This window comes from Chlorocebus sabaeus, chromosome 7 (genome assembly GCF_047675955.1).
Source record: "Chlorocebus sabaeus isolate Y175 chromosome 7, mChlSab1.0.hap1, whole genome shotgun sequence".
Taxonomy (NCBI): domain Eukaryota; kingdom Metazoa; phylum Chordata; class Mammalia; order Primates; family Cercopithecidae; genus Chlorocebus; species Chlorocebus sabaeus.
Genome location: NC_132910.1, coordinates 38,480,330 through 38,505,718, shown reverse-complemented (window position 1 = coordinate 38,505,718; position 25,389 = coordinate 38,480,330). Strand labels below are relative to the sequence as shown.

At 42.4% G+C, this 25,389-nt stretch overlaps 1 protein-coding gene across 4 annotated transcripts in view; it reads right to left on the bottom strand.

Moving 5' to 3' along the window:
- The window catches only part of AFF1 (ALF transcription elongation factor 1), a 207,818-nt gene that overhangs the window by 97,023 nt on the left and 85,406 nt on the right, over positions 1-25,389 (bottom strand). For 3 of the 4 annotated variants that reach the window (XM_007999174.3, XM_007999175.3, XM_007999176.3), the window contains one exon: positions 182-302. The exons of the other annotated variant lie outside the window; for it this stretch is intronic. In XM_007999174.3, the coding sequence (XP_007997365.1) occupies positions 182-302 (121 nt within the window). The remainder of the gene's footprint in view (positions 1-181; positions 303-25,389) is intronic. 4 annotated transcript variants of the gene reach the window in all.

Genomic DNA, 25,389 nt, shown 5'->3' with positions numbered 1-25,389 from the left:
ACTAACAACGTTCAGAGAATTTTCATACTTTGTTTTCAAAAATCTCTAGAATAAGGTAGAATAAGTTATCTTATTTTCACAGCTGTGACCCTTGTTCGAACTCAATTATACTGAATTGTTTCATCATAGGGTTCAATATTGTGATAAATCAGACCTTCAACTTCTAGTATTCAGTAAATACCTTGTAGGGCTCTCCAAAAAGGGGAATCTTTTCAGGAAATGCCTCTTTCTCTTGGTGAGCTTCCTGGTTGCGTCTTTCCTTCTCTCTAATTCGAAGCAGGTTTCTGTCGTCATTGTACAAACTGTTTCAGATGCCACAAAAGAACGAAAACAATAAAATTTATCAGTCTCCAAGTTTTGTCATGCATACATACATGCGAGAAGGGAGGCGAGGACAGGTCTGGGAAGAAGCAATGATAACGGCTGTGATTTAAACAAAGCCTAAGTTCCTTAACCCAGCCTTAGGCTGAGGCCTCAGTCACTTGGCTGTGACCCTCCAGCTGGGGTCCTGGCTCCCAAAACCCAAGTATTCACTCTGGGCTATGGTCTCCATCATGGCTCAGGACTGATTCCAAACTGAACAGCCTTTTATAGGCAGCAGTGGAACTGAGACAAGATTAATGATATTTTTATTTTCAGCTTGCAAAATATGGGGTAGAGGTGGAAGCTTTTCATCTGCAGGAGTCAGCAGGATGTGAACTTTAGAAAGGCTGTTTTCCTGGATCAGTAGTGTACATTTTGAAAGATTAAAATCAAAAGGCTTATTTCATAATTAAAAGATTACCAGGCACCCAAAACAGCATTTACTTTCTCAGCCTACTCTACTGGGAGTGTCTTGGCATGTAAACCCCACAAAAAATGATTTTTATTTCTCATTTCAAATGTCAGGGATGAGAAAATCCAATTATAGATGTCAGCTCTACCTACGGAGAAAGCTTTATAATCTGACTGCCCTACTTAAACCACATAAAAATGTATCCTAAATCAGCCCTGGCACCAAAGGGGTTAAATGGCATTCACCGAGAAACAAATCAGAGATGGAGACCAAAGAAAGTGCAGTTTTAACCAACACATAAACCAAAAGTGGGCTTGCCTCACTGTCGGCACCATGGGCCACTTCCCAGCCCTCACATGCAATGTATGATTAAAAAGCGACATAAGAACTATAAAATGACTTCTGTCTTCATAGACTTGCTCCTAGGGAATCTACTGAATGTTTTCTCCCAATGCCGTTTGAACAAACAGGAAAATATTTGATTGTCTAGTTAAGGCTGTCGGTCGGTACCTTCGGAAATTCTAGCCCTGATGTCAGACACCCTTCCCCAACCCCTTTCCCAGCCTCTTTGCCCTCTTCTGACTTCTCTTATTTCCTCTGACAAGGGCCTACTGGTCTCCCTGCCTCCCTCACATCTCATCCCTTTAATTCAGCCTTCTCATGAAAAGAGACCTGATTTAAGGTCCTGGTTCTCACGTCACCATCCATATTTTAAAATAACAAGCATTTGATGGCTCTTTACTACTGCAGAATAAACTCTAAATTCTTGCTTTGGCATTAAAATTCCCCCGTAATCTGACGCAGATCTACTCTCTAGAAATTATCCACTGTCCCCCTGCAGGCCACATGCATTCTACTTGACAGTCAGTCAGTCACGTCCATCCCCTGAACACACCCTGCAAGGCAGCCTCTTGCTCTAATTTCCACCAGGCTCTCTTTACTGAAACCAATTCTTCCAGAGCCAGCTTCCCTAGGAAGTATGACTCTCTTACAAACCACCTCTATATTCCAGTCACACCTGACTACTCCCCATTCCTCAGTGATATCCTAGACTTTGATGATTTCATTCCAGCCACAAATTTCCACTGCCTCTCTCTCCACCACACAACCCCATCCTTAATTTTCAGCTTCCAGCAAATCTCTGGAATGATTCAAATGTCACTCACTCTAAAGGTAAAAGCTTCCTCAAATCCACCAAGTATGTGCTTACCTAACACATCAGTTAGTTCTCTCTCCTCCCCTCTCCCCTAGTATGTGAACTCCATCAGAAAAGAACCTCCCAAATGTAGCACCTCTCCTGGTGCTAAAGCATAGAAGCTAATCATTCAATACTTTTAGATTAAAAAACAGCCACTACACTTATATATTTTTATAAACTTAACAACTCTTTAAAAAAGATTTAACTCTGGAAGACACACGCAAAAATTATTTTTAAAAATCATTTAAAAAGTAATGTGGCATTTCTATAGCCTTTTAATCTATGGGAGTAGGATGCACAGAGAGAAATTAGCTGCCTGACTGAATTCGCTACAATGTGGTAAATAATAATCTCCTTAGGCTGGGCGCAGCGGCTCAGGCCTGTAATCCTAGTACTTTGGGAGGCTGAGGCGGGTGGATCACGAGGTCAAGAGATCAAGACCATCCTGGCCAACATGGTGAAACCCTGTCTCTACTAAAAATACAAAAATTAGCTGGGTGTGGTGGCATGTGTCTGTAGGTGCGAGCTACTCGGGGGGCTGAGGCAGGAGAATCGCTTGAACCCAGGAGGCGGAGGCTGCAGTGAGCTGAGATTGTACTACTGTACTCCAGCCAGGGCGACAGAGCAAGACTCTGTCTCAAAAAAAAAAAAAAAAAAAGAATTATCTTCTTAGACTTGTTTGTATCAAAAACTTTTCCTAGATGCTGGATATTGCAATTATCAAATTTTAAAATAACTCTTAAAACCACAAAGTTAATAATTTATGCTAGTCAAAATACTGAAAAGAAGAAGCTGCTGAACCAAAACTGGTCATGAATTCTTCTGCAATGGAGTCTGAGTCTCACCTGTTTCAGACAGTTAAACTTACTTCTGGTTGGCAGCAGCACACTGGACTTGATGATACTCAATTCCTTTCAATTGTTTTATGATTTTGGTAATCCCTCTTGTTGGTTCAAAAGATCATATGCCATTAGCATATAACCATAGAAGCCAAGTAATCAGATTGATCAGGAAATAATTTTCCTTCAAACTTGTTTTACAGCCACTCTGAGCCAGTTTGCAGGGAGGAGCTAAGCAGGCAATCATCCTCTGAGCAACTAAGCTTCTCTTCTCCCAGACTATCCAGTGCATGCACCTTGCAGCAGTCAAGACAGGCCGATGGGTGAGTGGGTGGGGGGAAGCTTACCACAGGCATGTGTTTGTCTGCTTGGCTATTCTCACCACCAAGGGGGTTCTCCCTTCTCTAATATGCCACTTACAACACAGGAGTCCCTATAGCTGGTCAGTGTTCAGCCTTAGGCTCCACTTCACAGGGCAGAGCTCCATCCCTTCTAAATAAATGCTACCTTTGTCTCAGAGAAGGGAACTCCAAATGGCAATTCTCAGTCCAGGATCCAAAAGAGGGGGTGTGAACAGTTACACCTCAACTAACAGGCTACTCAGAGTCCTCAACTTTCTCATCAATTCCACACACTCAATTTTCCTTTAACAAAGTTACATTACTAAAATATTTTTAAATCAAACAACTCAGCCTTGTATCAGCCTTATCTCAGCATCAGTTGGGTTTCTCCCATACTTCCAGATTTTCATTCCAAAATATTGAAAATTGCTACAGAAATAACCAGAAGAACCCAATTAAGCCACTCTTTCACAGAATTCCTAACACTAGTTTATTACTACATGATTCTAAAATCAAGAAGTCTCCCACAGGGAGGAAATCCTATTAAATTAAGGATTCTAGTTAATTAAGGTTTTACTTCATTAGTGTCAAAAAATAAAAATAAAAAAACCCAGACTAAGATTTTATCGGCAGACATGTAATTCTACACATATTCTGAGACAAATTTTCTTTTTATGATTCACCATCACCTTCAACTAAAAGCCCTGTAAGTAGTGAGGTGAAAAAGGACATCATGGATATCATTGGTAGGATGAGTTTTATGAGGTCCAGGCTTTGTGAAAGAAACTTGCTCTCCCCACACTGTTCAACAACTCCCTCTTGGATGGAACTCACAGAAGCTCCTGGGCAGGGCAAAGGAAGACCTAAGAGGCAGGAAGTTCACAGGAGTAGAGGTAGGCTTTGAGCCCCTGCTCTGGGTTGCCTCCTTTGTCCTTGCGACTAAATTGTTTTGCCAGTCACACTGAATAGCTTTCTGGTTTCTTGTTGCAAATTTGCAATGGCTTAGGGAACGATCTGTTAAAAGTTCCCAGGCAAATCTTTGGTGAATATTTCCTTTTTCTTGGTTCCATTTTGAGATAAAGGAATATGAAATTTTAAAAATAAACCCACTATTCATACCATAAGTAAACCTTTGTTCAGCCTATACACATCACTGTTTAAACCAAGGTGTAAGCAAGGAAGAGGTAGATGGGAAAATTTTTTAATGAGGGAATTGTAGGAAGCGGTAAATGCCCTACATGATTCACAAACTCTGTAGTAACTTTTTTTTTTTCCCCCTCCAGATGGAGTTTCGCTCTGTCGCCCAGGCTGGAGGGCAGTGATCTCAGCTCACTGCAACCTCTGACTCCTGGGTCCAAGCGATTCTCCAGTCTCAGCCTCCCAAGTAGACAGGATTAGATGCACCTGCCACCACATCTGGCTAATTTTTGTATTTTTAGTAGAGAGAGGGTTTCACCAAGTTGGCCACGCTGGTCTCAAACTACTGATCTCAAGTGATGCACCCACCTCAGCCTCCCAAAGTGTTGGGATTACAGACGTAAGCCACCACGCCCAGCTGTCAATAATCACCTTTCAATAACTACAGGTTAACTGTCACTTTAATAAAGGCCGGGCGCGGTGGCTCAAGCCTGTAATCCCAGCACTTTGGGAGGCCGAGACGGGTGGATCACGAGGTCAGGAGATCGAGACCATCCTGGCTAACCCGGTGAAACCCCGTCTCTACTAAAAAATACAAAAAACTAGCCAGGCGATGTGGCGGGCGCCTGTAGTCCCAGCTACTCAGGAGGCTGAGGCAGGAGAATGGCGGGAACCCGGGAGGCGGAGCTTGCAGTGAGCTGAGATCCGGCCACTGCACTTCAGCCTGGGCGACAGAGCCAGACTCCGTCTCAAAAAAATAAATAAATAAATAAATAAAAAATAAAGGTAGCTTTTTTTTTTTTTTTCGGTGCTGTGTTAAGGAAAAACGCATCCCAACATCAGCCTGGCCATTCTTTCCCACTGTTCCAAATAGAATATAGTGAGTTACAAGTTCTCCTTAGCTGATTTTAGACGGTACTTTGCATTAGCTAAGAGGTTCTCAAACCTAAGTCAGTCAGTTGGAGGGTTTGTGAAAACATAGATCACAGAGGACCTGCAGAGTTTCTGAGGCAGTAGGCCTGACATGGGGCCTGAGGCTTCCTTCATGTTGAACAAGTTTCCAAGGGATCTCCAGGGGCGAAAGACAGCACATACTTTTTGGGGATCACTAAAATACAAAAGCAATGGTAACAGCAGCAGCAGCCTGGACAAGGAATGGCATCACTTAGCATGTTAGTCAGCACTGATTTTGGCACTATCACATCAGTTTTCTATTTAATTTTCAAAACAACTCCGTGAGAGTGGGATTATTAGCCCCATTTTCCAAGTGAAAGAAAGCTAGCTCAGATATTGACTTGTGGCCGGGGCGGGGGGGGGTGGCTCACGCCTGTAATCCCAGCACTTTGGGAGGCCGAGGTGGACAGATCACTTGAGGTCAGGAGTTCAAGATCAGCTTGGCCAATGTGGTGAAACCCTGTCGCTACTAAAAATACAAAACATTAGCTGGGTGTGGTGGCACGCACCTGTAATCCTAGCTACTCTGGAGGCTGAGGCAGGAGAATCACTTGAATCTGGGAGGTAGAGGTTGCAGTAGGCCAAGATCGTGCCACTGCACTCCAGCCTAGGTGACAGAGCGAGACCGCATCTCAGAAAAAAAAAAAAAAAAGGGCAGGGCGTGGTGGCTCACGCCTGTAATCCCACCACTGTGGTGGGCTCACTTTGGTGACCATCAGCTCAACTGATGCTGAGGAGGTTGGATCACCTGAGGTCGGGAGTTCGAGATCAGCCTGGCCAACATGGTAAAACCCCATTTCCACTAAAAATACAAAAAATTAGCTGGGTGTGGTGGTGGGCGCTACTAGGGAGGCTGAGGCAGGAGACTCATTTGAATCCAGAAGGTGGAGGTTGTTGCAGTGAGTGGAGATTGTGCCACTGCACGCCAGCCTGGGCAACAAGTGCAAAACTCTGTCTCAATTTTAAAAGGGGGGGCGAGTGAGGGGACTGACTTGCTCACAAATGGTAGACCTGAACATTCAAATGCCTGGCAAGAAAGCTTATACTCTCAGCCACAGTTCTGCTAGCAAAGCTGTCAGGCTGCGTTAAACAGGGCAGTGAAGACAAAGAAGGTGTGCTAAAGTGTGCTAACTCATAACCACTCATAATTCCTTAGTCTCAAAGAGGTACACATCGGCAATTTAGTATTATCTCTGCCAGCGGGGTCATCTCAGAGCCACAAAACGGATGTTTGGTTAAACTGATCCACACAGGCCTGTCCTTGAGGAAGGACCTAACAGAGGGCCCCTTTGAGAAAAGGATGCCCAATGGCATGACACAGCTCTTTCAGTTATAAAAACTGTGGGTCGGACACAGGGGCTCACATCTGTAATCCCAGCACTTTGGGAGGCCAAGGTGGGAGGATCACCTGAGGTCAGGGGTTTGAGACCAGCCTGGCCTACATGGCGAAACCCTGTCTCTACTAAAAATACAAAAATTAGCTGGGTGTAGTGGCAAGTGATTGTAATCCCAGCTACTTGGGAGGCTGAGGCAGGAGAATCGCCAGAACCCAGGAGATGGAGGCTGCAGTGAGCTGAGATCACGCCACTGCACTCCAGCCTGGGCTAAAGAGCGAGACTCTGTCTCATAAATAAATAAATACATACATACATACATAAATATAAAAACTGTGCTACAATTCTTGTTTCAGAGCCTCTGATGTGACCCTGGGAAGGAGGGTGCAAAGTCTGACCACTCCACAGACACCATGAGTTCTACTAGAAGTCTACAAAAATCTATTTAGATAGGGCAATAATCCTTTCAGTAACCAGGTTCTTGCCTTCAGATCACATACTACTGTCCACCATCTTTGAGGTTCAACCTGATGTATTAAAAGATCTCCACACAATCCATCAATCCACCTCCTCCACATTTTTCTTTCAGTTAAGTGAACTAGAAATGAGGAGAACCACAGGCTTCAGTGTCCAGTGCCTGGTGAGAGCAGTCACATGTGAAAACTCACCTGCAGAACATAAACACTTGAGCCATGAGAGGGGGACTGTGCCATAGATATTTCACTGACCGAATCCACTAACTCAGCACAAGAGCTTGAACGAAGCTTTGGAAATCTAAAATGTGCCAGGATGCTCTCACTTTCGGAAAGGTGGTGAAAATCCTGAGGAATGCAGAGCTGCCTGTTCAGCCCCTCAATACAGTCATTTAGTCAACCCCATGCTGGGGCCTGTCAGGGCACATTTACTCTGACTTTTCAAATGCTTCCTGGGGGTGGGGATGGATGTGTTTAAAATATTGTGGTAAAATGTAAGAAATCACAACTCTGTAAGGATTAGTGAGAGTAATTCCTTTTTCTCTTTCCCTCACACTAAAAAAGGAAATAGCATATGTGGATGAGGAAAAGATAGTAACAGAAAGGCCCAAGTTGGGCGTGAGACGTGGGGCAGTGTGTTGGCTCTGGTATCATCTGGCTGTAAGCACCTTCTCCCAGGCTGGAGCCCATGGGCCCTGCTGCTAAACTAGGTTAGTCATGCGGGATTGCTGAATGCCATTCGGTGCTTCCATGGTAACTCACGGCCCACAGGGCTGGCTGTGCACAGCTGACTACCCATTTATCACCCTTGACTGGTCACTTCACATAGGCCTTCCTCTGATAGATGTCACCAACTCTCTAGAATTTGAGTTTAAATTTTTAACTCTCTCTTGGATGGTGGAGTGTGATTTCTCCTATATATTTATCTTCATAAGCCTGGAGACATCTGACAGGAAGGAAAGGGAAAATCCTAAAATCAACAGTGTACATTAACTCTGGAAAGGATTAACTCTTATTACTGTTTAGAAGCACTATGCCATTGTGATTTGAATGTACAAAGGACAGAGCAACACATAAACACACAAAAGTTGGGCAACCCCAGCTTAGAGGATGGTAAGATAGAGATCTGTCACAAACAGGGAGGCAAAAAGACAGGAGGCTAGGGTTCTTCCACACCATGTAAGCTACCTGTTTATTTTAAAAGCCACATCTCAACTTTGTAAGCCCATCTTTTAGCCTTTTGTTTCCACATTCCCCTATTCCTACCATCTAACACGCAGGAAACATTTTTCACACATTGGCTTTATGAAAAAACATCAACATACCTCAAAGCACAATATTAGTTTGACTTCCAAATACAATTTAAACATGAGAAATCAAAGTGGCTCCATGTCTGAAGGCAGGATAAAATGTTGCTTCAAAGAATGGAGACTTTTTTCCTCTCTCCATCCATGTGAAAGAATTTGTAAGACAGTTTCTCATAATAAAAATCACTCAGCTAAATCATCCCAGGGTTTTCACTCTCAATACCTGAGTAACGTTCTTAAAATTATAAAGAAAGTAATCAGAGACTTAATCCTAAAACAAAGTCTTACAATCTGATTTCATATTAAAAATATCAGCCAAGTACAATGAAAAAATAGCACGATGTCAGTTGTTTTCCTGGAAGAGCCCCCAGGGGATTATCTCAGGGCATTAGCACTCTATGCTACTCACTTCTGTTTGCCACAGAAGGTTCAGTCTTATCATAATTTATTATAGTATTTATTTTTAAAGTTTTATGTGACCCCATTTTGCAAAATTAAATCAACCTTGAAAACACTGCCCACACATCTTCTTGCCATTCTCTAGGAGGGTGATACATGACAGTGAAATTTACATTCTTGGTACCCATCGTAAACATTCTCCAGGACTCAGAGCCAGTAAGATATTTTGCATATCTTAAATGCATCCTGCAAGTTTTAAATTGAGAAAGACTCTACACTTGGGCAAATGTGACTAAAAAGTCACATCAATTCTAAGGAAAGACACGTTAATTTACCTTTCAAAATGAACTTGCCTGGTACTTCTGTATGCCTGTTAATATGCAGCAAAGGTCTGAAAGGATACATTTCACAAAAACCTACCAAGCAGGGCCGAGCGCAGTGGTTCATGCCTGTAATCCCAGCACTTTGGGAGGCCGAGGCGGGCAGATCACTTGAGGTCAGGAGTTCAAGACTAGCCTGGCGAACATGGTGAAACCCCGTCTCTACCAAAACTACAAAACATTAGCCGGGTGTGGTGGTGGGTGCCTGTAATCCCAGTTACTCGGAAGGTTGACGCAGGAGAACTGCTTGAACCCAGGAGGCGGAGGCTGCAGTGAGCCGAAAACACGCCATTGCACTCCAGCCTGGGCGACAGAGCAAGACTCCGTCTCAAAACAAAAACAGAAAACCTACCATCAAGCAGCATGGGATTAGGGTGCAGAATGTTAAGTGGTGATGTGGTTTGGGGAGCATTTTGTTAACATCCTGTTTTCAAATTCTTTTCACAATAAGAAAGCATCTATTTGTATAAAAGTTCTGATTAAAAACAAAAGAAAGAGCCTCATATACTATAGCAACATCAGGTTGGGGATAAAGAAATACTAAAGTGTTAATCGTTTTTGCAATAACTCTCATTAGAAGCTCTGAAAACTGATTCTGGGTTCTGAACTCAGTCTTAGATTGTTAGCGAGTAATTTTAGATCCATCTGTGTAAAGCAGAATCTCAAATTAGCTGGGCATGGTGGCACACTCCTGTAGTCCCAACTACTTGGGAAGCTGAAACGGGAGGATCACTTGATCCTGAGAGGCAGAGGTTGGAGCGAGCCGAGGTCACACCCTGCACTCCAGCCTCAGCAACAGAGCAAGATGGAGCAAGAAGCTTGTCTCAAAAACAAGGCAGGGAGAGACAAAAAAAAAGCAGAAACTCACTGCCATATTAGAGAATACGTTCCAACATTCAAACACCAGCAGATGATTTTTTTTTTTTTGAGAGGGAGTCTCGCTCTGTCGCCCAGGCTGGAGTGCAGTGGCACGGCAATCTCGGCTCACGGCAAGCTCCGCCTCCCGGGTTCACGCCATTCTCCTGCCTCAGCCTCCTGAGTAGCTAGGACTACAGGCGCCTGCCACCACGCCCAGCTATTTTTGTAATTTTAGTAGAGATGGGGTTTCACCCAAGTTCGGCACGATGGTCTCGAACTCCTGACCTTGTGATCTGCCCACCTTGGCCTCCCAAAGTGCTGGGATTACAGGTGTGAGTCACCGCGCCAGACCCCAGCTGATGTTTTTTAATTGGGGGAGTTAATATAACCTACTTTGTTTCTCTTAATAGATCTCATAAGTCTATTTTGAGAGGTATTTTTTACCTTACAGATAGAAAAACACAAGAACTTGTCTTCCTCATCAATCGGTTTTTAAGGGACAGTAAGGAAAACTGTGTGGTTGGGCATACATAGCTCCAACAGAAAAGTCGGATGGGGGAAGAAGAGACAGATGAGCTAATGTGTTCCCATGTGCAGCACACCAAGCCTCTCATCTTCCAAACATATTTTAACAATAAAAAGCTAGTACTGAATAAGGCCAGCATGCATATAGAACAATTACACAAACCACACCAGTCAAAGAAATCACTTCTCACCTCAAAAAGCTGGCAATCTATAGCTAGGGGTTAATAAAACATGTCTTTATGTTATATGCAATGTAAGCATATTGATGTTACAAATTTCAGCAAATTCAGTCCCTGAGACTGATGTCAAGTGCTTACCAGCAGTCAAGCAAGGGGATATACAGAAATTACCCTCCACAATGGCAACAGAGATAAACCAGCTTTTTTAACCTGAGATAAAGTCTGTCACCTGACTAGTTATTTATGTCTCCCTTTAGTTGTAAAGGCCCCTGGTGAGCACAGCCACACACTGCCTCGTTGGCACTGCTCATTTGGCACCAATCAGAAATGTGGATAGGTGTTGGCTCTTCCCCTGCTCTTCTGGTCTGTAGTAGGACCAATCAGAGTGCTGGCCTCATTACCAGGCCACTCATGTCACACACTCTCAACTGACCCGGAAGGACCACATCCCATACCTGCAAAATGATGAGGCTGGTGAAAGTCTCTCAATACAGCCACAAAAATTAAAAATCCTAGAGTCACAAGCTAAGAATGTAGACAAGCAAGCTTAAAGTCTTTTTCTTAATGCTTTCTTCCTTTAATTCATTCCCCAGCTTTTAAAAAAATGTTCTGGGTATTAAATCTATGAAGCGTCCAATATTCAAATAAAATGGACTTCACTTCTCACTCGGAATGTGGCCCTGAGAGGCTCCTCTTTCTGGGTTGTCCATCTCCACAAAGCTGCATCACTGATCTTTCTAAAAATCATAAATCTGATCTTGTTATTCAGCTACCTAAAACCTTTCTGGGAGCCCTGGTGCCTACAGGATTAAAGCTCCTGAATGAGTACTTTTTTTTTTGGGGACGGAGTCTTGCTCTGTCGCCCAGGCTGGAGAGCAGTGGCGCGATCTCCGCTCACTGCAAGCTCCGCCTCCCAAGTTCACACCACTCTCCTGCTTCAGCCTCCCGAGTAGCTGGGACTACAGGCACTCGCCACCACGCTCGGCTAATTTTTTTTGTTTTTAGTAGAGACGGAGTTTCACTGTGTTAGCCAGTATGGTCTCGATCTCCTGACCTCGTGATCTGCACTCCTCGGCCTCACAAAGGACTGGGATTACAGATGTGAGCCACCGTGCCAGGCCTTCTGGGTATTTCAAGCGGTACTTCTGCCTGCCTCAGCCCTCCGGGTAAGAGCACCCTTCCTGCGTTCTGCCTCACCCTCTACCCTTTAAGCACAAGGAGCAGAGAGGCTCTGGGAAGCAGATCTTCTCCCTGCCCGGTCTCTAACTGCTGCCTTTCAAAAGTCTTCCTCAGTATCACTGCCTCCATTTCTAGGATACCTCTGCTGTCTATGTTTCTATTTACTCAAACTAGATAGACTTTATATATGTGTGCCTATAGATTTTCCTTATTAGACTGTGAGCTCCTCCTTAAGGGCACGGACTATTTCTGAGGGTTCCTTACCCAGTATAGTGCTTAGTAAATGTGATGCTTAATATGTATCTTTGACTGAATTATATTCAAGCATTACTCAATTTCCAATGATTCAGAATTCTGTATTCTGCCAGCCTATTTATTATCTAACAACAAAATGTGACTCATTGTCTGATACCTAAAACTGATTTTACCAAATTCTTTTACCCATCAAATGACTCAAACCTAGAAGACAGGTTGACAACACCCTTTCCTAGATGGGCCAAGAAAGTTGCCTCAGCTAACACCATGTGTTAATCAGTTAATGTTACAGGTTTTATTCAGTTTACTATACTTATTAATTAGTCATAAAACCCCAAGTGCACTACAGTAAAAGAAAAGGTACAATGTCTGGGTAACACTTAGAGAAAATACACATTTAGTTTTAAATCAACAGATTCAGAATAATTTTAGAAAGCTACCTCCAGGACGAAAACTTGGACAATACACAAATCTCTCCATGCTGCTATAAATGCATCATGGGGAACAACACAAGAAAATACAGGATCCAGAGAGATAATTTTAAATGCAAGGCAGATTCAGTTGTCCTTCCACTGCTGAAAGCCCTCCACAGGCTTGCTATAGCATTCAAAATTAAAATCCAGAAGCCTGGCCAACGAGGCCCCATTCCCAGCACACTTCCGAGATCTAGCATCCTTCCTCCCCCTACCCTCCCTGGAATACTAGCCAGACTGCCTGTCTTTTCATGCCTGGAACAGGTCAAGCTGTGCACTGCTGTGCACTGCTAATCCCCGTTTGCGTGCACTGCTAATCCCCGTTTGCATGCTCTGCGCCTAAAGCTGAGGATGACTGGCTCTCTCTCCACTAATATCTCAGGTTATAACTATCGGCTCCTCAGCCAGTCCCCGCCACCAGCAGGTGCTCTCCAGCACCTCACCTTTCAGTCACCATCTAAAATGATCCTGTCTACTCACTCATCTGTTCAGTCATCATCTGACTCCCCGCATCCATCCCAAGGAAGAATGCACGTGGCTGCAGGTCAGTCACTCCTTCCCTCTTGATCCTATTTACCCAGCACCAACCCATCTGACCATATGAATATTAGTTGAGTAAGTGAGATTCTGCACATCTAACTCTACATACAGATCCAGAGACTCAATAGTTTTTTTTTTTTAAATACATTTTGAAGTTAACCATTTAATAATACATTTTTTAAAAACTAGGCAGTTAGGAAGAACATTCTCTAAACTGATTAATACATCAAATTTTCAAGTCCCATACAGAAAACAGAAAAACAAATTATTCCCAAATTCATCTTGCCTCAAGAAGAGACTGCTGAAATGTCCCCAAGGTGATTTTAAAAGGCAACTCTTCTCTCAAGTTATTCAGGAGCAAATCTGGTTTTAAGAAACAACTAACTTCTACAGCCCATAAGATATCAAATATACTAAGTGAAGATACTTTTACTTAATTTAAGCACCAGATAACCCCAAACATACACCAAACTGAATGAGGTACATTCTATAGAACAGCTTGGAACACGGGACAGGATTTACCATTCCAAAAGGAAGAGTCCCTCCCAGCCACTGAACTTCTAACGCATACATTCCAGAGAACCAACTGCACCACATACAATAAGAAAAACCTTTGAAATTGGGCCAATGTACCAGCACAGCTTCAGCCAGAACAAATGCTCAGCATTTAGACTTGCTAACCAGCAGCAAAAAAGCAACAGGAAAAGGCTTACACTTGGAAAATGAAAGGAAAAGCAATGTCTGTGTATTGATAAGAACAGTGGGGAACAATAGGATAATAAGGAAACTGGCAAGATGCAATTTATTTCTCTAAAGAATAAAATATTAAGAAACATTTATTCTTGTTTTGTTTTTTGAGACAGGGTCTCACTATCACCCAGTGCAGTGGCACAATCATGGCTCGCTGCAGCCTCAAACTTCTGGACTCAAGGGATCTTCCCACCTCAGCTTCCTGAGTAGCTGAGACTACAGGCATACACCATCAAGCCCAGCTAATTTTTAAGTATTTTTGTAGAGACGGGGTCTTGCTTTGTTGCCTAGGTCGGTCTCAAACTCCTGGCCTCAAGCAATCCTCTTGCCTTGGCCTCTTAAAATGCTGGAACTACAGGTGTGAGTCCCTGCACACAGCTTGAAACATTTATTGTTGAAATCAGTACACAGGAACCCATCAACACATTTTTCAATTGCTGAATAAACCAAAAAAATTGTAGGGCTCTTCCACTCTCCACTTCCAGCTCATTCCATCATGGGAGAGTATATCCAAGATTAAATTTAAGGATCCTCCATCCCCCCAGTCAACAACTGCCACTAGGAGAAACCACTGTCAATTACATTTTAAACCTAGTTAAACAGGCTGCTGTGGACACATTCATACAAAGAGATAAACTTCTTACAACTGAGAAGTTTTTTCCAGGCTCTTAGCAAACCACACATGGGCCACAAAGCAGATACTTAACCTTATTTGCATATTACACAAAGCAGACAACAACAACAAAAAAATGGAGGAATAAGTTGTCCATATAAATGTTTTTAAAGAATCATCAGCACTTTCCTTTACATCTTGACTTTGGTTATCTTTCCCTTTGGTTATTGAATTACACACACACACTTGTTTCTACAGAAAGAAAGCTTAATGTCACAAAAACTAGAGGCAGTTTCATTTTGTTCCATTTCATTCCACAGACATTTCAAGTAGGAAGAACAGGGAGATTATTATAGGAGAAGAAAGCTGGAAACATCTATTGGTATTTTATACGGTAACAAGCAACAATTACATGTTTCTAAATATTCTCATTTTCATCATAACCCCAGCTCACCTCCTACTACCCGCTATAATTGGCATCTCCTTAAAGTTAAACAGTAAGTCATTGTTTTTCTGGAGAAGTCTCCCTTCATTTGACCTCTGCTAAGCCATGTTGTGAGCCTTACAAAGCTTGTCAGGATTCTTTGGGCTGGATTTTGGCCCAGCTATCAACATTTATATGCAGAATATATCATCTTTTCACCATCATTACCAACAGGCAGTTCGCTTGCATAAAAGAAATGGTATTTATCAATCTTAAAGCATCCCTCTAACCTTCAGCCAACGCTAAAAAACTAGAATCTGAGAGTTCAATTAAGACAGACATATATTTGAGAATTTGTAGAGTCCTTAATAATGTTAAGTTCTTGATAAGGCTGTAAAGTTTCCATATCTACTCTCTGAAAAGCAGACACTAATAAATCCACTGCAAGTAAACAATAAGCAAACATTCAAAATTACCAGATACACTGTGACAATTTATATTTCATAAGACCTGTTTATAAAATAATTTCTTCAAACCAAAATTGTATTTTGAATATTATTTATGTCAAAGTTGAGAACAGGAATGTATTTGTCTATGGCTTTCTGTACTTCAAGGTCGTAAGCCTCACAGAATGAGAACAGAAAAGCTCCTTATTTCCAGTAAACATTGACTTCCTCTTATGTGCTAGACCTAAGGATAAAAGGGTAAGGGATTCCACAATTTAGCGAGATACACAATGAAGGAGGAGAAAAAACAAAAAAAAACAAAAAAAACCTCAGAGCGATCCTGGAGGTTGATTACAAGTGCTAAAGGACTAAGGAGAAAAACAGGAACTCTAAATGGAGGAGCCTGGGGTGATTTATTTAATTAAGAGCAGGGACATCTGAGCTGAATCTTGAAGGATGAGCAGAAGTTTCCAAGAGAGAAAGAGGCCTCCACCCCAAGACAGCACTTAAGTTGTAGGGGAGTGATCATTCACCGTAGGGTGTTTGCAACGTCTTACTCCACTCAGATTTCTCACAGGATGGGTCCGAAAGCATGCCTGATAACCTGTGGGGACGATAACATCTTGCAGCCACCCACTCCACTGGTCTGGAGCGCCTCAATTATCTTTCAGAGGCTGCAATACCCTCCTACCCCCACCCCGGACAACGGCCTGTGGGTTTTCCTCAGCCTGAAACAACAATCTCAAATTACTGCGCACGTGGAAAACTGTCAGTTTTCGGGAAATGAACCGAGCCTGGATGTGGGACTTTAGAATGCAAATGCACTCAGTTGGGGCCTCAGATGATCACACAAACAAAACCGATCACCATTCCCAGATCCCTTTTGCTCCTCATTGCCCAAAAGAGGCTCAATCTCGGGAATGTGAGTCACTCAGCACTGGGTCTGCACAGAGCACCAGGACGCTGGTTACACAGAGCTTTGCTGTGAAAAGTCTGGCCTAACTTCCTAATTCAAATGATTTTACACTGTTTTACAAGACTTCCACATATCATTCTGTTTGCTGAGCCAACATTAACAATGTGAAATGGAATGGGGAATTAAAAAAAAAGCTCAGTGTAAATTTTAAACGAATGTTTAGTTGCATACTCCCACCCCCAAACTGTTCCCTTATTTCCTGACATGCTTAGAACAGTGTTTCAGACTTGTAAGTAAAAGTAAAGAAGGGTAAGACTGCCAGTGGCAAAGGGGGGAGAATTTTTTTAACCATTCATATTTAACATTGGCTAATCTTTAAATTTCAACTTTAAAATGTTCCTTAAAGTTAGCAAGAAATAAAAAGACAGGCTAGCCCAGGGATTGGCAAACTATGGCTCGTGGGCCAAATCTGGACCAGATGCCTATTGTTATGAATTAAGATTCACTGGAACACAGTGATGCCCATTTGCTTACATATCGCTTATGGGTGCTTTGGTCCTACCACAGCAGAGTTGAGTAGGGGCAACATAAACCGCGTGGGCTGCAAAGCCTGAAATATTTACCATCTGGTCCTTCACAGAAAAGGTCTGTTGACCTCCTGGACTAGTCCCTAAATTAGTAAGAAACACGAGGGGTGACTTTTTTTTTTTTTTTTTTGGTAAAGTTCATTTAAAAGTTCAGTGTAAAGCCTAAAGGAATAGAGACTGCTTCTGAAATAACTTCTTGTAGAATACACAGTCTTTCAGTGACAGCAAGTTCTCCTTATTTGCCTTCTTGACTTCAGGAAAAAGATGAAAATCTCCATTCTTATCTCTAATTATCTCATTTAAATGTCTTTCCCCCTTATTTCAAAAGATTAGCATAATGTGATGTGTGATGGAAAGTGTGCCAAGTAGGCAGCCTCCACTCACTGTACAATGTCATCCAACATCTTCAGAACTCTTCCCCATCTCCAAAACTTGACCTTTTCACAATACCTCCAAGGTGTTGTGAAGTGTGTGTTGACGGAAGTGTGGGAAACCCATGAGGTTTGAAACCATTCCAGTCACTGTTCTGGCTGCATCTTAAAGTGAATAACGGACTTCACACTGCAATTCTTTATAATTTGAGGGTAAAATAAATGGAAAGGACAGGATATGCAAGAGACAGCACAGCAAAAGAAAACACTAGGAGACACTCTGAGATTAAGAAGTCCCAAGGCACAGGGAGTCCATCCAATTTCCCTGTGCTATCTACTCCAGCAGGCGGGTGTGGTTTTTGGAAAATATGAAGAATTAAGCCAGTGGCCACAATTAAAGGTCAGAACTTACTGTTCCTCAAATGTCCTGATTCTTTAAAAGTCTGGTAGGAGAATGCACTGCTAGATCTGAATACCTTTATGTACAGAAAAAAAATCTGTCAGGCTGACAGTGTAAGGAGGAAACTGCTTGACAGTCTTCAAAACATTAAACCTCTGTCTTCAAATGGAGGTAGAGTGAACCTCTTACATATTCTTATCACCTATTCCTTTCCACTGAAAACCTCCTGCACTCAGGGAGACCCTGTTTCCCTTATAACTCTAGCCCAATCACAGACTCCCAACTATTCTCTTACAATAAAGTAGCTCAGAAACAGCTTCAATATTTATATCAAAGTTTACCAAATGCTAGAGGATAACAGAATAAAAAGAAACAGGTAACATGCATCCAGGTACCTGACAAATTACAACGTGCCCAATTTCAGTCTGGGGCCCCTGGTTATCCACAGACCCACCATTAATTTACCTGGGAGGACACTCACTCACCCCCAGATTTCTCTCAGTGTGGCCAAAAGGAAGCCCCTGAGAGCCCTGGCCATGAAATAAAAGACCCCACCTGTGTAGGATGACAGACACCAACTAAGGCCACCTCCTCTGGGGACACTCCAACTGCCTTCCCACAACTTCAACAGCATAACACTGGAAGAACACAATCCAATAATCCTAGCATTTCTCTAATAAATGCACTCCTAAAGTGGCAGGGAATGATTTAGTAATACATTCTGTCACATGCATTTTACTGTTACCCAAAAATGGGGAGGTCTTAAATGGACATGAGTCTCCACTTTTCCTTCAGTGTGAGAAGGGCTGGTTCTAAAAATTTTATCTTTAATTCTCAGCAAAAGACAACCTAGTTGAAGAAAAACATACCTTAATCCAAGAGCTTTGGTCTGAGACCTCAAGAAATTATTTAAATAATCTCTACAAAATGAGGAATTATAAAGCACATACAACTTCATACAACAGGTTTTAAAAAACTGAAATGACGGCCGGGCGCGGTGGCTCAAGCCTGTAATCCCAGCACTCTGGGAGGCCGAGGCGGGCGGATCACGAGGTCAGGAGATCGAGACCATCCTGGCTAACACGGTGAAACCCCGTCTCTACTAAAAAAATACAAAAAACTAGCCGGGCGAGGTGGCGGGCGCCTGTAGTCCCAGCTACTCGGGAGGCTGAGGCAGGAGAATGGCGTAAACCCGGGAGGCGGAGCTTGCAGTGAGCTGAGATCCGGCCACTGCACTCCAGCCCGGGCGACAGAGCGAGACTCTGTCTCAAAAAAAAAAAAAAAAAAAAAAAAAAAAACTGAAATGACACCCTGAGAGGAAGAAAAATAAAACAGGTTATGTGTTTGTTTACTCAACTTCTAATCATCTTCCCAAATATACATCAAAAAATAACCTTAAGAATAGTTCCAAATCTTACTAGGGCTATGAATTACACAGATCTATGCACTGTCAAAATGGACCAGTACACTTAAAATTTGTGCCTTTCACTGCATTTTATACCAAAAGGAAAAAAACTTTAAAAAAAAAAAATACCGAACTTTAGTTAATGATATACAAGCTATTTACGGGACAGTATACTCCCCCACAACTTATAAAGAAGCATAAAAATACATTAATGGATGGATACAGCAACAAAGAGATGAACATATGGTAATGCAAGTAAAATAAAATGTTAATACAGACTGAGTATCCCTTTATCTGAAATGCTTGGGACAGTAAGTGTTTTGGGTTTCAATTTTTTTTGGGGGGGGGAGATTTTGGAACACTGGCATTGAGCACCACTAATCTTAAAATCTGAAATCTAAAATGCTCCAATAAGCATTTACTTAGAGTGTCATGTCATCACTCAAAAAGTTTCGGATTTTGTAGCCAGGCGTGGTGGTGCACACCTGTAATCCCAGCTACTTGGGAGGCTGAGAAAGGAGAATCGCTTGAACCCCAGGAGGCAGAGGTTGCCGTGGGCCAAGAGCACACCACTGCACTCCAGTCTGGGCGACAGTGAGACTCATCTCAAAAAAAAAAAAAAAAAAAAAAAAATCAACAGCAATAACAACAAAAAGTTTCAGATTTTGAAATGTTTAGGATTTTGGATTAGGACTATTTAGTATATACTTACAATCTGGGAATAAGGCTTTTTACTGTGAAATTCATTAAACTTTTCTGAATGTTTGAAAATGTTCGTAATATGTTAGAAAAAACCACAAGAATAAACTATTAAATTTGGTCAAAACACTGTGGTAGGATCATTGGGTACCCCACATTTTTCCAACAGACTCTCCTCTCTCCTCTAGGGTATTTACAGGCTTCTGGTTAAAGCTCAGATTTTAGCAGAAAGGAGTAATTTGGAAGCATAAATTTATCTATGAAATATTACAGCAAATCTTTGGAAGGAAAAGAACTCAAGAGTGGTCCTAAACTTGTGAGACATATGATTTCATCAGCTGTCAGCAGAACTGAAATAGCAGAAGTGTGCATGTTACATGTGTATCCATGCAGGCACGCCAAGCAAAACTAGAGCCCTTACCTAACACCTTCAAATCTTTCTCTGGCTACTGCTTTTTGCTCTACTGGGAAACTACAAGCCATCTAGTAGAGACACATGCATACATTTGTAGAGTAAGTTTCAAATTCCAACCTGGAAAGTTTTCAGGGCAATCTCCTTAGCAGCCACTGTGAAGACTTAATTCACCTTCCCTGGTTTCCTCCCCCAGTATTCATTATTTAAAATATACTTTTCCCTACTTGAGAATTAGGTTGTTTGTGAAGTTTCAGAAAGTTAATCTTCTCTGGTTCTTGTCCTATTTCTTCCTGTACTGATTTAGGGCCTATAAAGAAACCACCGGAATCACATTTCCTTCTTCATATTTCAAAGTGTTTTTCCTGCAAGTCCTTCCCCACAAAATTACTAAGCCAGAAAGCCTTGAGCTTTTAGGAAGGATCGAGTCAATGGTTCTATTTCATCTAGTTTGAGTTACATCTGATATATAAAATACGAGAGAACCAGATTTTAGAAAAGCATTTTACATAAGCAAATCTGTAATACAATAGGTAGTTACTTTGTATGTACCAATCTCCCTTCCCCCGTTATTTCTCCTCTGAGCTAGTTCCAAATGCTGCTGCAATCAACCTCCTCCCTGCAGACATGCTGAGGAACCATGTCATTCGGAATTCTTTCCTTGCTCCTTTAGAAGTCTGGCCTCAGTTTCCTACTAACAGGCCCTCCTCACCTCCAACTTCCCTACCACTTCCTACTACAGAGCAACTGGATGGCCACTCAAGGTCCTCACACAGAGACTGCTGTTTGTCAGTCTCCTGCCACAACTTTGTTGAAACTGAAGGGGGCAGAGAGAAGGCTGAACATGACACAGGACGGAACATTTTGGTTACCATCACAGTAAACGAGTAGAGGAAATGGTCTCAGCAGGGCATCGTGGCTCACGACTGTAATCCCAGCACTTTGGGGGGTCGAGGCAGGAGGATCACTTGAGGTCAAGGGTTCGAGACCAGCCTGGACAACATGGTAAAACCCCATCTCTACTAAAAGTACAAGAATTAGCTGGGTGTGCATGGCAAATTTTTAATTTTATTTATTTACCTATTTATTTATTTTGAGACAGAGTTTCCCTCTTGTTGCTCAGGCTGGAGTGCAATGGCATAGTCTCGGCTCACTGCAACCTCCGCTTCCTGGGTTCAAGCAATTCTCCTGCCTCAGCCTTACAGGCATGCACCACCATGCCCGGCTAATTTTGTATTTTTAGTAGAGACAGGGTTTCTCCATGATGGTCAGGCTGGTCTCAAACTCGCGACCTCAGGTGATATGCTTGCCTCGGCCTCCCAAAGTGCTGAGATTACAGGTGTGAGCCACCGTGCCAGGCTGCAAATTTTTAATTTTTAATTACAGGTACACGCACCCGTAATCCCAGCTACTCTGGGGGCTAAGGCATAAGGATTGCTTGAACCCGAGAGGCTGAGGTTGCAATGAGCCAAGATCATGCCACTGCACTCCAGCCTGGGTTACAGAGCAATACTCAGTCTAAGAAAAAAAAAAAAAAAACATGGTCTGTGGAGTCACAGAAGGATTCAAACCTAGACTCTGCCACTTCCTAACTGTGATTCTTTGGGTAAATCATTTACTCACTAAATGTGGGGGTGAGGGGTAGGCTAAGACTGTGTAACCCACACAGCACCCAGGAGTGTCTTGCACATATTGTGTCCTAAGCAAATATAGGTCAAGTAACTGACACCTGGGGCCAGCATGATTTAGGGTCTGATGACAATGTACAAATGCTCTCTGAAACACAAACATCCCCATGCATAGGAACTAGGGGAAACCTGCGGAGCGAGAGTTCTCCACTATTGACACTTGGGGCCAGGTAATTCTTAGTGATGGGGCTGTCCTGTATATTGTAGGACGTCGGCAGCATCCCTAGCCTCTATCAGAGATGATGGTAGCACACCCCCCTCCCAGGTGGGACAGCCATATCTGTCTCCAGACATTGCCAAATATCCCCCGGATAGGGGAGGGTAAAATCTCCTCCCCTGTGGAGAACCACCGCTGCAGAGAATGAGAAATATTCCCAAAGTCACTGTGTTACTTCTCTACTGGGACAGCAGCCACCACAACAATGCAGGATGGAAGGAACTGACATGGGAAATCTTTGCCAATAGCTACATTTATGACAGGCACCTCTGAGATCCTGTCACTACCAGGTACAGCCAACAGGGTAAGCCACACACTCTCTAAGCCTTAGTTTCGTCCTCTCTAAAATAGGGATGATAATTGTACCAAAAAGTTTTGGGCTGTTGTAATAATTACATTAACTAATGCAGACACAGTGCTGAGCCCAGTGCCTAGTGTTCAATAACTGTGAGTCATTATTATTGTACACAGCTGGAGTCCAAGTGCTGGCAAAGGAGCACAGGCTTTGGTGCCCCTTCCTCCATTCTGCCTATGCCTCTCCCATCACATCCCTTTCCTCCCTAAAAAGGGAGATAACTCAATACTAAACACGACAGATAGTCACTAGGGCTGACAGCCTACAGAGCAGGATAAGAGGACATCAGAAAAAAAAGGGGAACCCAACAATGGCATAAAATGTGATATCTCACAGCAGAAGCAAACGGATGCATGCATTTCACACTAAAACTGAAGGAGTGGAAAAATGTTTTATTCTAAATATCAGTTTCTTCTAAAGAAGCAGGATCAGGATCAGGATCAGGGCTGGGTGCAGTGGCTCATGCTTGTAATCCCATCACTTTAAGCGGCTGAGGCGGGTGGATCACTTGAGGCCAAGAGTTTGAGACCAGCCTGGCCAATGTGGTGAAAGCCCATCTCTACTAAAAAATATATTTTAAAAATTAGCCGGGTGTGGTGGTGGGCACCTGTAATCTCAGCCTCAGGAGGCTGAGGCAGGAGAATTGCTTGAATCCGGGAGGCAGAGGCTGCATTGAGCAGATAGCGCCACTGCACTCTAGCCTGGGAGACAGAACAAGACTCTCAAAAAAAAAAAAAGGCAGGATCCTAAAGGAGGATGAAGGTTCACACCTTTTATACAAAAAGGTTCCACCCACGGACATCCCCTGTCCCAAATATTGCTGGAGTTCCCCAAGTTACAAATACCCTACAACTACAAATCATCTCTCTCCAAATTCCCCATGCCGAAACCAAGCTGGAGAAAAGGCACTTACTTCCCAGAGGCTAACGCTGGGAAACACTGACCTCACATTTCTTCACTCTGAGAGGAATTTTACACATACCACGTTTCCCTACTCTCATCCTCTTTTTCTGTTTCAGTTATAGCTCAGTTTAGAGATAAACAGACACCCCACCCATATTCCATTTTCTATGCTTTCCTTTGCTTCACCAGTAAATCAACGGTCACCGGCCACACGGATGTATGTATGAAGGGCAAGGAAGACATTTACATTAAGTCTGGAGTAGATCTGAAGCTGTGTATCAGCTGTCGCTTGCTACCTGTGTGAGCGTGGCCAAGTCAATTAATCTCCATGAGCCTCAGTTTATCCGTATAATGGCGGTGATAAGCTCTGCCTTGCAGATTAAATGATACCATTTTGCAAAGTTCCTTGCTCAGAGATCAGAACATAACAGAATGCTCAATAAATAATTGCTTAATAAAAGACTGCTATTACCACAGATCAAAATTATACATAATCCTCTGTCCTTAAAAGTGCCCAGGTTTACCAGTGGAAATGCCCCTGCCCCAAAGAATCCATTTTTTCCAGTCTCCTCCAAGTAATCCTAAAGATCCCTTACACCACTCCTCTTTCTCCCTCCACAAAACCCCCCAAAGTTAAAAGCTAACACAAGTATAGAACGAACCCTCTTGTTTAAGCATGGTTTTTATGCTTTATTTCAGTGATTGCACCGTTTTGCATTATTTTTCCAAATGTTTGACATTTTGGCACAAGTTAAGAAACATTCTGGCTCTAGCCTAGGGCCTAACCTTCATCACATGATTTTCACTGCTGCTTCTGCAAAACATTTTCTATGCCCCAAACACATTTTTGGAAGAAAATCAGTTAGTAAATTGGAAACTATCTACACTTTTTTTTTTTTTTTTAAATTTCCAACACCTATTGAAGTAACTACCCACACTGGCCAGTTCAACCATTAAAATATAGTGAAAAAAGTCATTTTTCAATTAAAATAGAAAATTTCTTCTCAAATAAATAAGTGGTTCTTTCTATCCTTTGGTTTAGGCAGTTTTTATAATAAGTCAATAAATACACAAGTATCTGAATTTTCTATTTCTTATAATTTAAACATAAATTAGGTTAAAATTTGCAAAGTTACCACATATCCATCCATTTTCTTGTCAATTTTTAAATGAGACTGACACCAAAAAACAAAAACTAAATAGAATTCTTCCCTGGCTAACTTTAAGATAATACTGAAAAGCACAGTTATAAAATGATTTCAGCCTGCTGGGCACAGTGGCTCACACCTATAATCCCAGCACTTTGAGAACCCAAAGTGGTAGGATCACTTGAGTTCAAGACCAGCCTGAAAAACAAAGCAAGACCCCATCTCTACAAAAAAAATAAAAATTAGCTGGGCATGGTGGTGTGTGCCTATAGTCTCAGCTACCTGGTAGGGTGACGCAAGAGGATCGCTTGAGTCCAGGAGTCTAAATTTGCAGTAAGCTATGATCATACCACTACGCTCCAGTCTGGGCAACAGAGACTCCGTCTATATTAAAAAATAAATAAAGATTTTGGCTTGGATGTATGATTCTAATGTAACTTATTGAGGCAATGCTTGGGTTCTTTGCTAACACTCATGTATCTGTAAGCATGGGAAGAAAACATCCTAGAAGGGTCCTTGATTTATTTGGATTTTGTGGGCTATACTAGTTCTTCTTTACCTACCACAGTCTTACAAATAAATATGAATGAGTGAAGCTTTTAAGTATGGTGTTCAGTAACACTTCCCATCACCAGCATCATGAACAGACTGGAACATCTGCTAAACCTAAGTGTCAGTGTGTTAATATCTCTGTAACTACCTTGGCTCCTAGCACAATGTATAAAATAATGCCTTGCTTCAGTCAGCGTTACCTGGGCTATTTTTGAGTTTTAAAAGTGTTTTTAGCATGGCATTTCTTTTTTTCTATTTTCTTTTTTTTTGAGATGGAGTCTCCCTGTGTCGCGCCCAGGCTAGAGTGCAGTGGCACGATCTTGGCTCACTGAAACCTCTGCCTCCCGGGTTCAAGAC